The sequence below is a fragment of the Myotis daubentonii genome, chromosome 2, assembly GCF_963259705.1.
Source record: "Myotis daubentonii chromosome 2, mMyoDau2.1, whole genome shotgun sequence".
Lineage (NCBI taxonomy): Eukaryota > Metazoa > Chordata > Mammalia > Chiroptera > Vespertilionidae > Myotis > Myotis daubentonii.
In genome coordinates, this window is record NC_081841.1 from 100,151,591 (window position 1) to 100,167,721 (window position 16,131).

General features: G+C 38.1%; 1 protein-coding gene across 5 annotated transcripts in view; it reads right to left on the reverse strand.

Moving 5' to 3' along the window:
* Positions 1 to 238: 238 nt before the first annotated feature.
* MTMR6 (myotubularin related protein 6) overlaps positions 239 to 16,131 on the reverse strand; it is a 52,204-nt gene continuing 36,311 nt past the window's right edge. For 4 of the 5 annotated variants that reach the window (XM_059684010.1, XM_059684007.1, XM_059684006.1 and 1 more), the window contains 5 exons: positions 8,300 to 8,349; positions 7,674 to 7,874; positions 5,346 to 5,477; positions 5,135 to 5,261; positions 239 to 2,813 (listed from right to left, as the gene is read on the reverse strand). In XM_059684010.1, coding sequence (XP_059539993.1) covers positions 2,553 to 2,813; positions 5,135 to 5,261; positions 5,346 to 5,477; positions 7,674 to 7,874; positions 8,300 to 8,349 — 771 coding nt within the window. In that variant the 3' untranslated portion in view covers positions 239 to 2,552. Of the gene's footprint in view, positions 2,814 to 3,859; positions 4,854 to 5,134; positions 5,262 to 5,345; positions 5,478 to 7,673; positions 7,875 to 8,299; positions 8,350 to 16,131 lie in introns of those variants that run through there. The other variant, XM_059684008.1, reaches the window with a different exon arrangement.

Sequence of the window (16,131 nt, forward strand, 5' to 3'; positions counted from 1 at the left end):
TGTGGGGTCAGGGGTATATGGGAAATACCTGGACTTTCCTCTCAATTTTGCTGGTAACCGAAAACGACTCTACATATGTGCTGTAAAACCGAAGATTTTTTTTTTAGTATCCCAATACTACTGCACTGTCCTGCTATCCCACCAAATAGAGAATTTGGAGGATAGGCAGGAAAGTTCCTTTCATCTTGATTTAGTCAAGACTCCCTGAGCTATTTCTAGCCTAGCTAACCCTGTTCAAAACACCCACAAATAAAATGAATATTCTTCTCTGCCAATCATTTTCTTCCTCATGTTTACATCCAGATCTGCCTTTGAAGAGACGCTTCACCTTGAATGTGCATACTCATTGGACACTGCCTTCCATTAACAAGTTGGTAAGGGCAAGATAAAATCCTGATTATAACAACAGGAAGTGACAAGACCACAAAAGGAAAATTTAATGATGTTACCAGCTATATCTCCTGGAACTTTTAGCCCACTGTCAACATCTGTCTTTTGGAAAATGAAGTGCTCAAACCTGATACTGTTATGATTAGCGTAAGATGCAGGTCCATTTGCCAAGGAGAGGGAAAACAAACAACTACAACTTGATCCCATGTTTTTTTTCCCCCAAAGCAAAACATTTAAAGTAAAACCTGAACATTTAATTACCTTTAAATAATATATGAAATAATTTACATGCTATACATTCCCAAACACATTGAACATAAATCCAACTTTATAAGACATACACAATCTGCCTTTTGCCAATATATACCCTATATAGAATGTTAACTGATTTTTCAGTCCATGTGAGAACACATAAACATACATATATCTGCCTCAAGTTGAAGACTGTAAGATAATAAACCAAAGAGCTGACTATAGAATGTCTTCTATGGAAGAGTCTAAAACCACAATCAGTATTGGAACCAAATAACAAGGCACGAAAGCTTTCCCTTTGTGGTCACAAAGATTAAGTTTCCTGTCCCAGTGCTTAAATATCACAAATTATATTTTATATACAGTGTATTTCTGTTACTGCTTATAAAGGGGTATTTTAATTACATAGTTTGTTACAGAAAAGCATTGGAAAAATAAATGGGATTTGATAAGTTCTCATACAATAAAGCTTTTGTTCCACTTGAAAAAGATATTTATGCTCAAAACTAATAATAGATATAGGTATAATAAAGAGAAGCATGAAGGGCCCTTTGCAGAGTTCTTTATACCCTTGAATTATAGCTCGTGCCACCATGTTACTTACATTTTCTATTATGAAGCCAGCTGGCTCCAGCAGTCCTACCTCAGGCATCCAGGCCCTGTGTGAATGTGGGTTGCCTAACCATCAACTACCAGTGCTTTTTTTTCAAAACATGGCAAAATGAAACTCTTCCCAGCAGTTAAGTTCTTTTTGTTAAATATTAACTTTGTATTAGGCTACCTTTCATTTTCCTCTTTTTACTTATATATTAACAGAAAATAGTATTCCATATAGAAATGACTGCTTTAAGATTCATATAACCAAGCAAAATATAACTATCTGTATTCCCCTTTTGATTTTTATCCCAAAATGTTTAGATAAACTGAAAGTAAAATATTCTAAGAAGAGCAATAACTCATTTAGAGATAAAAACAATTTTAAAATACGTACGTATTATTCATTGCTCTAAAAACAGCTTTAGAACTTTGTATTTTTAAAATTACAGTTATCAAAAGAATAAAGCCAACCACAAAATAAGAATCAATAGAATACAGTAACCCATATAATGAAAGATAGTCAAATGTGCTTAAAACATATTTTAAAAAATCAATAACCTATGTTGTAAATAATAAGTCATCAAAGGTAGTACTAAGCAAATTGTAAATGGAATAAAAACTGTGGTTTCATTTTGACTATGGAAGTGGGATAAGCTACACATGAACTTAACAGTGTGCCTGTGCAACTTTCTATATAGGAGTAGTGTAGCATGCAAGGCCTGCAGTAATGAGTACAGACTTCACAGATAAAACAAGGCTGGCAAAAAGAAAACCAAACACAAAATTCTGCTCTCGGCTATAAAACCTAAGAGTAAAGAATAAACTGAGATTTTAAGGCTTTCTTAGAAATATTTTTCATGGCACAACATTAAACATCACTATAGGTAAAATATGTAAAAATTCAGTTACATGGTTGCATAATGGAAAGAACATGCCATGTCATTTATTAAGGGACTGCCTTGTCAAGTTCTATTTACTGGTAATTAAATTATAGTTAAGTAAAGCTACTTACGTTTGACTCTAATTATCATATAAATCATACAGAAATGTCAATTTGCTAGTATACAATGCAGATTGTTTTGAATAAATGTCAATATCACTTGTTTCTTAAAGAACTGAAAGTCATTCCTTACTAGAAATGCAGTTACACTAACTCCTCTCACAAGAGCAGTTATTTTCCTTCCTTAAATGATTAACCTACTATTAAACTCTAAGATCTTTATTAGACAAATTCCTTTTCATTATGCACACAGATCATCCTTACAACGATCCATTTCTTGCATTACAGTCAGTCCAGAAAATACTCTAGGAGTCTAACAAGTCATTCTTGCCACACCATACTCTAAGCTGACCACAGCAGGTTCGGATTTGGAAAACTCCTCAGCGTATTCACTGTAACGATTATCCGCTGGGTTGCTGCCCTCTATAGTTCGAAGAGTATCATTCACAGGTAACAGAGTCTGCTCCTTAAAACAAAGGGAGGTTTTGATGATAGGTGACTCAGGATGAACTGGATGTAACAATTCCTTGGTGAGAACTCCATCTATTTGCTCATTTTTGCGTTTATTAATTTTCTAGAACAAATACAAATTTGAAAAAAATTACTAATTGCACATAGTACATGTTTAAACAACTGTATATGAGAAACGTATATGAGACATTCACCCTGAGATCACAACTAAATAATACAACAAATACACACTTATTTAGCTAAAGATTTTATTGCATAAAACCTACATGGTTTTTCTACAATACTTTGTGAGATGAGCACAACAGGCTTTAAAAACACAGAATTTTTTAAAAAAACTGAACAGAAGATTTTTAAAGTAATCTTTGGCAGAGTATGGCACTCTCCAAATCACTGGACTAATCTGCAAACTAATCTTTCTGAATTACCTATATCTTGTGCCTGCCTCTTTTAACACATCCTCCTCCAGTTTACTCAAGCAGTCATTACTTGGATGACTAAGGAACACCCCTGTCTGAGAGACAGACAAGACCAAGTTAAAACAACTTTCTAGGATTTTTAAAATATATACTTACTAATTCTTTTTTATTATATATGACTAGAGGCCCGTTGCACTAAGAGATTCGTGCAATAGGCCTTCCCTTCCCCTAGCTGCCGACACTGGTTTTCCTCTGGCACCCAGGACCCAGGCCTTCGCTGCTCCAGCCGGAGCCTTCAGCCTTTGCTCCGCCACTTCACACCTATGTATGCAAATTAACCGCCACCTTTGCTGGGTTAATTTGTATACTCTCCAGATTGGCTGGTGAGCATAGCAGAGGGATGGTCAATTTACATATTTGTCTATTATTAGGTAAGATGGCAAAGAAAAGATAATAGAAAAGTCAGGATGGAGAGAAATTTCTTTTTTAATGTTTTTCACATTTTTTTTTATTTTTATTTTTTTAAAATATATTTTATTGATTTTTTACAGAGAGGAAGGGAGAGAGAGAGTTAGATACATCGATGAGAGAGAAACATCGATCAGCTGCCTCCTGCACATCCCCCACTGGGGAAGTGCCCGCAACCCAGGCACATGCCCTTAACCGGAATCGAACCCGGGACCCTTCAGTCCGCAGGCCGACGCTCTATCCACTGAGCCAAACCGGTTTCGGCACACTTTTTATTTTTAATATATTTTTATTGATTTCAGAGAGAAAGGGAGATAGAAATATCAATGATGAGAGAGAATCATTGATCAGCTGCCTCCTGCACGCCTCATACTGGGGATTGAGCCTGCAACCTGGGCATGTGCCCTTGACCGGAATTGAACCTGGGACTCTTCAGTCCACAGGCCAATGCTCTATCCACTTAGCCAAACAAGCTAGGGTGAAATTTCTTAAACAAGGTACAAAAAAAAAAGCATAAAACATAAAGATTGATAAACTTGACTACATTAAAATTCAAAGCATCTATACAAAATATACTGTAAATAAAATGGAAAGGACAAGCCATTTGTGATATATATAACTAAAAAAAGAATCAGTGTCTGATATATAAAAAACTCTTACAAATCAATAAGAAAAGGGCAGATAGGCCAAAAGATAGGTCATTCACAGAAAAGGGAAAACCAAATGGCCAGCCAACATATGAAAATCATTCAACTTTAATTGTTATGGAAATCCAAAACTAAAAACAATTTAAATGTTCAGCAGCTGAAAGGATAGACTGAGCTACTCATACAAGAGAATATTATACAGTAATCATTAACAAAAGAAATGCATTAAAACTACACATATCAACATGAATAAATTTCAAAACAATGTTGAGCAAAATGAAGCACGACAGTATGTCTATCTCTATATATTTTTCAAACATGCAACTTCTTAGCTGAGGGAAAGGTACAGGGGCCTTCATGTTGTTTGTTGCCCTTTACACTGCATACAAAACCTATATTCTTTTTTATTTTTTAATATATGATAAAAATAGTATTTAAAATCACCAAAACAGTATTATAAGTTGTGGATATAAACATACATAGAAGTATACAAATGTGCACAGGAATAATTAACACCAAGTTAAGTGAAAGTACATGGGGGGAGCATGAAAAGGAGTATAAGGGTCTTCAAATATATCATGTTTCATTTCTTAAAACAAAAGCATGAAAGATCTGAAACAAATATGACAAATGTTATAATCTCACAAAGTTAGGTAGTGCATACCCTGATATTTATTATTTTATATTTCTACTTCTCTATATACTTCGGATATTTCAATATATCTTAAAATTCAGGAAAAGTGATTCAAACTAACCTATTCGAAATAGAGATCTAACTTTGAAGCAACCATGTGTACTTGCAAGGTTTCTATACGTACTAATCTACACTAATTTAAGAACACAATAATACTAATACTCCAAATATATTACATTAGATAATTCAGAATACTTACAGATTCTAAGTCTTGAATGTCTTTCTCTAATTGTTTATTTTGCTCATTCATATTCATAATTATGTTATACACTGACTCCCTGGGATGCAATGTTCGATCAAATTGGTGGTACATGTTTCTCCAAAACCTTTATGACCAAAAAAGAAAAAATTTCAATAAATAAATGTATTTAAAAAAACAAGAACATAAATATTTAAAGATGCCAACTTACTTAAAATTGAAAGATGCTGTATTTGGCTCCAAAACAGCAAATTTCTGAGAATTGGAACTGTACAGTGGATTTAAGTACTTCTTTTGGTCATCCAGAAGAAATGGCCACAGGGAGTAAGTCTTCTCTTTTAACCTTATATAATGGGAGAAACGTAAAGACCTTTCTCACAGATGCCAATACTCAGTTTTATAAAGCAGGCAATTTTTTTCACAAGTAGATTTAAGTTTTAGTTTTTCCTTCTATTCATAGTCTAACGTTATCTTGTCTCTGAATTCTGTATTCTCCTCTCCTTTTCTACTTATAGTCATTAAATAAAACCATGTTTATCAAACACAACACAGGTATATTGTTTTCTCTCAAACCACATACTTTAAGAGATTCCTCTCTTAATTCACACAATTTCATAATCTTCGTCTGATCTATGTTACACCTACTTCAAATCATCACACACATACAGCTGATCCTTCAACGACACAGGTTTGAATTGCACAGATTCACTTATACATGGATTTTTTTTCAATAAAGAAAGAATTGGCCCTGCATATCCCTGGGTTTCACATCCACAGATTCAACTGATCATGAAAAAAAACAGTACTTTCAAATCCATGGATGCAGAAGATCAACTTAAAAAATTACATGCAGATTTTCAACTGCACAGGGGTCAGACGCCCAAACCACCAAACTGTTCAAGGGTCAACTGTATACTATATAATAAAAGGCTAATATGCAAATTATCCCCTCGGGAGTTCAACCAACCGAGCGCCACTGCTTGCTATGATGTGCACTGACCACCAGGGGACAGCGCGGAACGAAGGAAGACCCTGGCCAGCAGCTGTCAGCCGGGGGAAGGAAGGCCCTGATCGGCCCTGATCACCAGCCAGGCCTAGGGACCCTACCTGTGCACGAATTTTGGCACTGGGCCTCTAGTATAGAATAAGATGCTAATGTATTTCAGTTGAGCCTCATTCTCCTAGCCCCATATCTGGGCTGTAATGGCATGTATTACAGGGCAGGGACAAATTTAAGTGTGAGTGGGTACAAAACAAGGAAATTAGGGAAAATCAGGACAGTATCCAAGAATTTTAAAATGCCAATTATACTGCAAATCTAAGAGTAAGTAGGTGAAGTAGGTGGAAAAAAGCATAGATTATTTTCGATAGTATATTTACCAAAGAAACATAAACCAGTGATACAGAGGAAACAGTGGAGAATCTGCTCATTTTTCCATAACCCCTAAGATAACTAATAGATATGTTCTTAAAGAAATACTAAAAATATGTACTTTTATTACCACCTTCCTATTTATAAGGATTTGTTCATCCATATTCATAATTGACAATAGTTTTTCCTAAAATAGCTCTGTGCTTCAAGTCACCTCTCCTAATTATGAAAAAACCACTGTAAGATACTATAGCACAGAGGTGAAGTCCTAATGGTCTCTGATTTGTTCATCTCTGTCATACTCTATTTCACTTATTATTCCCTTTACACATCTTTAGAATGTTCCACTTGCTCTCAATTCTGCCTTCAATTCTGTTGGGAGTTATAGTATGTGGTTGTCTTCAAACTATCACCAGATTTAGCCTCTCTAATATGTCACTCAGATCTTAAAAAATCTATAAATGCTCTTGACTGACTACTATAAAAAAATCTAATCTTAGAAACCCAACCTAATACACACACACACTTTTAGCCAGAAGCCTCTAATCCCAAAGACCAGTTAGGGAAGAACAGGTGTAAGACCCAATCAGGATAGAGACACTGGAAGCCAACATAGGAACACTTATTTCCCCAAAGAACTGTCTATTTAGAAATGTGAGGAGAGCTATAAGGCTTCATGTTACCTTAAATTACCCAACAGTTGTACAATCTTTTACCACACTTTAAAACATTGTGACCAATACTTTCTGGGAAATGAAATGTAAAGATTTTAAAATATATGTGTGTGTGCGTGTGTGCGTGTGTGTGTGTGTGTGTGTTCAGATTGGAAAGGAGCATAAGGGGTGTTTCGAGGGTGTTGGAAATATTTCTTATTCTGAGTGCTGGTTACACAGGTGGAGAACTTTAACATTTATTGAGCTTCACACCTACAATACATGTACTTTTCTGTATATATGCTACACTTTAAAACACATTTTAAAAATGTATTTCTACTATTAACCAGAGGATGTGAGAGATATTCAGAGCATACTTGGCTTCAGAAGTATAGACAATAAAATCTTTACAAAAAATTCAGTTCTATTTCATAATGTATTTTATTCAACTATAATTTATGTTAGTCCTCAGCTAAGAAGAAAAAAGGGAGCCCATTTAATCAAACAGTCTTACTTGAGTTCTTCTCTTTCCTTCTGACAATTTCCAAGGAAGTTTCCAAATTGGCATGAATGAATATGTTCATGAATCTGAAGAAGAAACGCTTCATTGAATTCAAAGTCTTGTGGAAACTGTTCAGTCAAATGCCACACACATTCCAAGAACTGAGTAAACACTGGTGAAACTTCCTTTGGGTCTCCATCCAAATGGCCACACCTAACCCCCCCCAGAGAAGTACAAGCTTTTAAAAATGCCTCTGAAAGAAATCAATTGTTCAGGTGTTGTTAAATTTAAATACACAGAAGAAAAACTCCTAAAACATTGTGCCATTGCAGAAAAAACTGCAATGTTTTTATTGAAACAATTTATACCTAAGTTTTTCAACCACAATTTTAAAGGATCTATTGCCTTCTATCTACTACAATCCAGACAAGCAGGAAGGTTAATAAATTGCCTGAAAATTAACAGAGATATGAGAATTGAAATAAATAACCAAAAAAAATTAGTCTTTATACAAAAAAAAAAAATCACACTCTCACCTCCCACTGGACATACAAGTTGAATAAAAACAGAAACATTTTGGCACTCTAAACTATTTTTTCTAATTTTGAAAATTATGTAAATATAAAACAGTGACTCACCTCTCTGAAAATTTATGTCCAAAGGAGATCCAATCCTTTTCTATTAAAACCTTAATGAAAAACAAAAACCTTAATGAGAAAAAGTAAAATCTACTTTATTACTTTCAAATATTTTTGTTTCGAATGGATTAAATCCTATTATCTTAAAAACCACATTTACACATTGCAAACAAAACAAAATGTTTTAAGATTATAGACCAGTGGTTCTCAACCTTCCTAATGCTGCAACCCTTTAATACAGTTCCTCATGTTGTGGTGACCTCCAACCATAAAATTATTTTCGTTGTTACTTCATAACTGTAATTTTGCTACTGTTATGAATCGTAATGTAAATATCTGATATGCAGGATGTATTTTCATTGTTACAAATTGAACATAATTAAAGCATAGTGATTAATCACAAAAACAATATGTAATATATATGTGTTTTCTGATGGTCTTAGGCTACCCCTGTGAAAGGGTCGTTCGACCCCCAAGGGGCTGCAACCCACAGGCTGAGAACCACTGTTATAGACAAAAGATAGCAAGAACCTAGATTAGAGGTTGGTTTAACAGAGTGAAGATGATCCATAAAAAGAAACACAGGAGTCTTATAATTTAAATTATTTCCATTGTATTTATTACATTTCAAGTGAAAAATGTATGTTATAAAGCACTGTTGCATTTACATTTTTGTATGTATAATGATTTTTTCCAAGACAAAGGACTAGGAAATGTAAATAAAAATGTTAACAGTGGTTAACTGTGGGTAGTAGACTCGAGTTATGTTTTAAACCTTTTCACTTAGTTGTACATTAATTACATAATAGTTAAAAAATGGTAAAGAGCCCTGGCTGGTGTAGCTCAGTTGGTTGAGCATTGTCCCATGCACCAAAAGGTTGTTGGTCCAATTCCCTGTCAAGGCACATGCCCAGGTTGCGGGTTCAGTCCCCAGTGGGAGGCAATCCATCAATGTTTCTCTCTCTCTCTCCCTCTCTCCAAAATCAATTTAAAAAATCCGTATTTTTTAAAAAGTGATAAAGAGACCACTGAAAAGTTTGTATTTAGGTTCAAATGTTAATATCTAACCTCCTGAATGGACTGAATCTGTTTTCTGTCTGAAATAATAACACTCTAATTTTTTTCAACCTAACTAACCTAAACAACATATCTTCTTAGTATTTAATATACTTCATAATTTAATATATAATCACCAAGTATATTCTTTTCACAGTGTCCAAATTGCCACTTTTTTTGATGCCACTAATTTGATGTTAAATCTCTCAGAAGGCTATATAATGGGATGAATGAAAATGCAGTTTCTGGAGTCAGAATGATGGACTAAAGTCCTAACATCACCCCTTCCTAACATCACCCCTTTCTTACCTGTGTGACCTCAGGTACATGGCTTTCAGGCTGTAACCTCAGATTTTACTATGAGCCTCCTGCCATTTTTCTACACACCAAAAAGTAACACTAAAATCTTTCTCAATAAACTTATTCCTCTGCTTATCTCCGTGAAGGGTAGGAGAACAGCACCATCCATCCTAACAATGGAGTTCCTAGCCTGGAAATCATCCTAGAAGAGGACTCCTCTCATGTACCCCACATCTATCCATGAATAACTCAAATTATCACAATAGTTCTTACACTGGTCTCCTAATCTCCATTCCCACTCCCCTCTTCCTTTAAGGCACCAAACCATTTTTTTTAAAGCCCTCTAATGGTTCTCACTACCCAAATTCTAGTTTTCTCTTCCTCAGGCCCCCAATTCCCCTATATTCTTCTGCACCCAAGTCCCTAGCCCCCAACACTCATGCATGTTTAATCCCATGCAGTCATGGAGCTATGCTTTAACTCTCACTGCTCCTTTTGCCTGGGACACTCTCATGTTGTCCCTGGGTCATCTATAATAATAAAAGTGCAATATGCTAATTACACCGGAGAGCCAAGCAACCTTCCGGACGTCATTCCATACATCCTTCTGGATGAAGCTGCGGGGGCAGGGGCCAAGGCAGAGGCAGTTAGGGGTGATCAGGCAGACAAACGAGCAGTTAGGGGTGATCAGGCAGGCAGGCAAGCAGTTAGGGGTGATCAGGCAGGCAAGCGAGCAGTTAGGGGTTATCAGGCAGGCAGGCAAGCGGTTAGGGGCGATCAGGCAGGCAGACAAGCGGTTAGGGGTGATCAGGCAGGCAGGCGAGCAGTTAGAGGTGATCAGGCAGGCAGGCGAGCAGTTAGGGGTGATCAGGCAGGCAGGCAAGCAGTTAGGGGCGATCAGGCAGGCAGGTGAGTGGTTAGGGGCAATTAGGCAGGCAGGCAAATGGTTAGGGGCGATCAGGCAGGAAAGTAGGCCAGCAGTTAGAAGCCAGCGGTCCCAGATTACAAGAGGGTGCAGGCCGAACTGAGGGATTACCATCACCTCCCCTGTGCATGAATTTTGTGCACTGGGCCTCTAGTGTATTACATGATTTAATTTGGATGTCTAACAAACAAATTAAAAACAAACATGGCAAAGAAAATATTCCTAACCTTACGCTCTCAAAGTAAACAGAATATTATTTTATTAACAGCACTTCCATTTACCCTATCCCAGATTCAATATGTTAGCACCACAACATAATGGTGCTAAAGAGACCTAGTGATGTCAAACCTTCCCTTGCTTTAAAATGGCACTGTATTTAATAATTCTAAACTAATGAAAACTTTCTCACATTTCCTCATTTACTTGCCATGAGTTAAGATATAAACTTTGAAAAGATGAGTTAATATGATCATACTTTAAAAACAAACAAGAGAGAACCAAGATGGTGGCATAGGTTAACGCCGGAGTTCGCTGCCTCGAACAACCACTTCAAAAATACAACTAAAAGACGGAACGGACATCATCCAGAACCACAGGAACGCTGGCTGAGTGGAAGTCCTACAACTAGGAAGAAAGAGAAACGCATACCGAGACTCGGAGGAGGCGCAGTGCTGAAGTCAAATACTAAGGTGCGAAGTGCATGCAGAGCGGGCTGGTGGCTGAGGGTGCGGCTGGCGTTTTCAATCAGGAGGGAGTCGCAGACTCTGAGCTCCAGATCCAGGCGAGTCTTTAGGGACCCAGACTCAAACGGGAGAAGCGGGACTGTCTGGCTTTGGTCAGAACTCAAAGGCAGCTTTCTCTCCAAGGTTTGCAGTGGTTGCTGGGACTCAGAGAGGCAGAGCCCCTGGGGACGGGACTGAGAGCAGCCATAACTGCTCACTCCGGCCCACCCTGTTGATCCCGTGCGACCTGCCCCGCCCAAGCCCTGCACAGAGGCGGATAGCCTCAGGCAAACGCTAGATTAGCACCTCCCTAGAGGACAGAAGTTCTCTCACTGCAGACACAGCTGATTCGCACAGCCAGTTGGCCTGGAGGTCAAATCCCCGCCAGTATTTCCTACAACAATCTAGGCTTAACTACAACAAGACTGCGCATAAAGACCACTATGCGCAGACCACTTGGTTGCACCAAGGAAGCATAAAAAATGCGGAGACAAAGAAGCAGAACGCAGATGTCAGAAATGGAAGATATAGAGCTCAAAACCACACTTTTAAGGTCTTTCAATAATTTTCTAAAAACTGCCGATAAATGTAGTGAGATCCTCAAGAAATCTAATGAGACCCTCGATGTTGTGATAAAGAACCAAGTAGAAATTAAGCATACACTGACTGAAATAAAGAATATTATACAGACTCCCAACAGCAGACCAGAGGAGTGTGCAAGAATCAAGTCAAAGAATTGAAATGTGAAGAAGCAAAAAACACCCAACCGGAAAAGCAAAATGAAAAAAGAATCCAAAAATACGAAGATAGTGTAAGGAGCCTCTGGGACAGCTTCAAGCGTACCAACATCAGAATTATAGGGGTGCCAGAAGATAAGAGAGAGCAAGATATTGAAAACCTATTTGAAGAAATAATGACAGAAAACTTCCCCCACCTGGTAAAAGAAATAGACTTACAGGTCCAAGAAGCACAGAGAACCCCAAACAAAAGGAATCCAAAGAGGACCACACCAAGACACATCATAATTAAAATGCCAAGAGCAAAAGACAAAGAGAGAATCTTAAAAGCAGCAAGAGAAAGAAACTCAGTTACCTACAAGGGAATACCCATACGACTGTCAGCTGATTTCTCAACAGAAACTTTGCAGGCCAGAAGGGAGTGGCAGGAAATATTCAAAGTGATGAATGCCAAGAACCTACAACCAATATTACTTTATCCAGCAAAGCTATCATTCAGAATTGAAGGTCAGATAAAGAGCTTCACAGATAAGGAAAAGCTAAAGGAGTTCATCACCAAACCAGTATTTTTTTTTTTGATCTTTTTTTTTTATTAATTAATTTATTTTTTAATTAAATCTTTATTGTTCGGATTATTACATTTGTTCCTCTTTCCCCCCCCCCCATAACTCCCCTCCTCCCAGTTCCCGCCCCACCCTCCACCCTCAATCCCCACCCACTGTCCTCATCCATAGGTGCACGATTTTTGTCCAGTCTCTTCCCACATCTCCCACACCCCTTTCCCCCCCAAGAATAGTCAGTCCATTCCCTTTCTATGTCCCTGATTCTATTATAATCAACAGTTCATTCTGTTCATCAGATTATTTATTCACTTGATTCTTAGATTCACTTGTTGATAGATGCATATTTGTTGTTCATAATTTGTATCTTTACCTTTTTCTTCTTCTTCCTCTTCTTAAAGGATACCTTTCAGCATTTCATATAACCCTGGTTTGGTGGTGATGAACTCCTTTAGCTTTTCCTTATCTGTGAAGCTCTTTATCTGACCTTCCGTTCTGAATGATAGCTTTGCTGAATAAAGTAATCTTGGTTGTAGGTTCTTGGTATTCATCACTTTGAATATTTCTTGCCACTCCCTTCTGGCCTGCAAAGTTTCTGTTGAGAAATCAGCTGACAGTCGTATGGGTATTCCCTTGTAGGTAACTGAGTTTCTTTCTCTTGCTGTTTTTAAGATTCTCTCTTTATCTTTTGCTCTTGGCATTTTAATTATGATGTGTCTTGGTGTGGTCCTCTTTGGATTCCTTTTGTTTGGGGTTCTCCGCGCTTCTTGGACCTGTAAGTCCATTTCTTTCACCAGGTGGGGGAAGTTTTCTGTCATTATTTCTTCAAATAGGTTTTCAATATCTTGCTCTCTCTCATCTTCTGGCACCCCTATAATTCTGATGTTGGTACGCTTGAAGCTGTCCCAGAGGCTCCTTACACTATCCTCGCATTTTTGGATTCTTTTTTCATTTTGCTTTTCCGGTTGGATGTTTTTTGCTTCCTCGCATTTCAAATCATTGACTTGATTCTTGCGCTCCTCTGGTCTGCTGTCGGGCGTCTGTATAATATTCGTTATTTCAGTCCGTGTATGCTTAATTTCTAGTTGGTTCCCCAATATAAGATCGAGGGTCTTATTAGTTTTCGTGTAGATCTCATTAAGTTTATCGGCAGCTTCTAAACAGTTCTTGAGAGACCTTAAAAGTGTGGTTCTGAACTCTATATCTTCCATTGACAATTTTGTCCTGTTTCTTTGTCTCCGCATTTTGTTATGCTTCCTTGGTGCACCCCCTAGTGGTCTTTGTTCGCAGTCTTATAGTTAAATCTTGATTGTTGTAGCTAATTCCAGGGAGGGTTTGACCTCCAGGCCAAGTGGCTATGAGAATCAGCTGTGTCAGCAGTGAGAGAACTTCTGTCCTCTAGGGAGGTGCTAATCTAGCCTTTGCCTGAGGCTATCCGGCAAATGCCTCTGTGCAGGGCTTGGGCGGGGCGGGTTGCACAGGATCAACAGGGTGGGCCGGAGAGAGCAGTTATGGCGGCTCTCAGTCCTGTCCCAAGGTGCTCTGCCTCTCTGAGTCCCAGCACCCGCTGCAAAGCTCGGAGAGAAAGCTGCACTTGCTCTGACCGAAACCAGACAGTCCCGCTTCTCCCGTTTGAGTCTGGGTCCCTAAAGACTCGCCCGGATCTGGTGCTCAGAGTCTGCGACTCCCTCCCGATTGAAAACAACAACCGCGCCCTCCGCCGCCAGCCTGCTCCGGCACTCCGCACCTCAGAATTTGACTTCAGCACTGCGCCTCCTCTGAGTGTCCGTGTGCGTTTCTCTTTCCTCCTAGTTGTAGGACTTCCACTCAGCCAGCGTTCCTGTGGTTCTGGGTGATGTCCCTTCCGTTTTTTGGTTTCACTTTTGAAGTAGTTGTTCAAAGCAGCAAACTCCGGCGTTAACCTATGCCGCCATCTTGGTTCTCCTATCAGATGATCTTACCAAACCAGTATTATATGAAATGCTGAAAGGTATCCTTTAAGGAGAGGAAGAGGAAGAAAAAAGGTAAAGATATAAATTATGAACAACAAATATGCATCTATCAACAAGTGAATCTAAGAATCAAGTGAATAAATAATCTGATGAACAGAATGAACTGGTGATTATAATAGAATCAGGGACATAGAAAGGGAATGGACTGACTATTCTTGGGGGGGAAAGGGGTGTGGGAGATGCGGGAAGAGACTGGACAGAAATCGTGCACCTATGGATGAGGACAGTGGGTGGGGAGTGAGGGCAGAGGGTGGGGCAGGAACTGGGAGGAGGGGAGTTATGGGGGGGGAAAAAGAGGAACAAATGTAATAATCTGAACAATAAAGATTTAATTTAAAAAATAAGAAAGAAAGAAAGAAAGAAAGAAAGAAAGAAAGAAAGAAAGAAAGAAAGAAAGAAAGAAAGAAAGAAAGAAAGAAAGAAAATAAAAACAAGCCCAGTCAGTGTTGCTCAGTGGATTGATCATGTCCCATGCACCAAAGGTTGCTAGCTTGATTCCTAGTCAGGGCACACGTCTGGTTTGTAGACTTGGTCCCCAGTAGGGGGTGTGCAGGAGGCAACTGATCAATGTGATGTTTCTCTCTTATCGATGTTTCTCTCTTTCCCTTTCCTTCCTCTGTAAAAATCAACAAAAAACATATTTCAAAACAAACAAAACAGAAGGCAGGGCTTTAGCTTCACAAAGCAAAAAATATGTTCAACTACAAATGTAATCTTCAGATGTAAAACATTCTTCCTAACATGCAACTACAATCAAATAAAGCAGTATGAAACAAAGTTTCTTCTAGAACAGGGGTGGGCAACCTTTTTGTGAGTGTGTGCCAAAACCAGCAAAATCTCTGACTCAAAATTCTTCTGCGTGCCAACCCTAATTTTTTGAGAACATGTTTCGCCTACTTGATATCTCTTAAGGTGTACGTATGTGAAGAATCTTGAATAATAAAATTCATTCTAGTGACAAAAACACAGTACATGATGATGAAAAATACATTTATTTTTTAATATATACATGTACACTGGTAGTCTGACAGAAAACTTTATGACTCTGTTTGATATTATCAGTGGGACTTTTGCTGCTGCATCACTGATGACAGAGATTTTACATCAGGTTTATATTTCGTGACCTTCAGAGATATGCACGAGCTACTACTTTCATCTGTCAGGCTACTCCTATTATGAGACTTAACAAAATTCATCACTGAGAACAAAGATTCACAAGGGTATGTGGATGAAACCAAAACACTGGTCGGATCTAGGAAGGCAGGGAGAGTTAACACAGAGGCATAGAAATTGCTCTTCCCCTCTCTCGTCAATCCATGTCTATGGTCTTTAAGATAACTTGTTATGTAAAATTATTTATTTATCTAAGATGCACCTACACTGAATTTATCTGAAAAATAAAAAAGTCGATATTAAGAAAAAAATTGTAAATGGAAGATTATAAGAAGGGTTTCATGTGCCAGCAAAAGTTACTGGCGTGCCATGTTTGGCATGTGTGCCAGGGGTTGCGCACCCCTGTT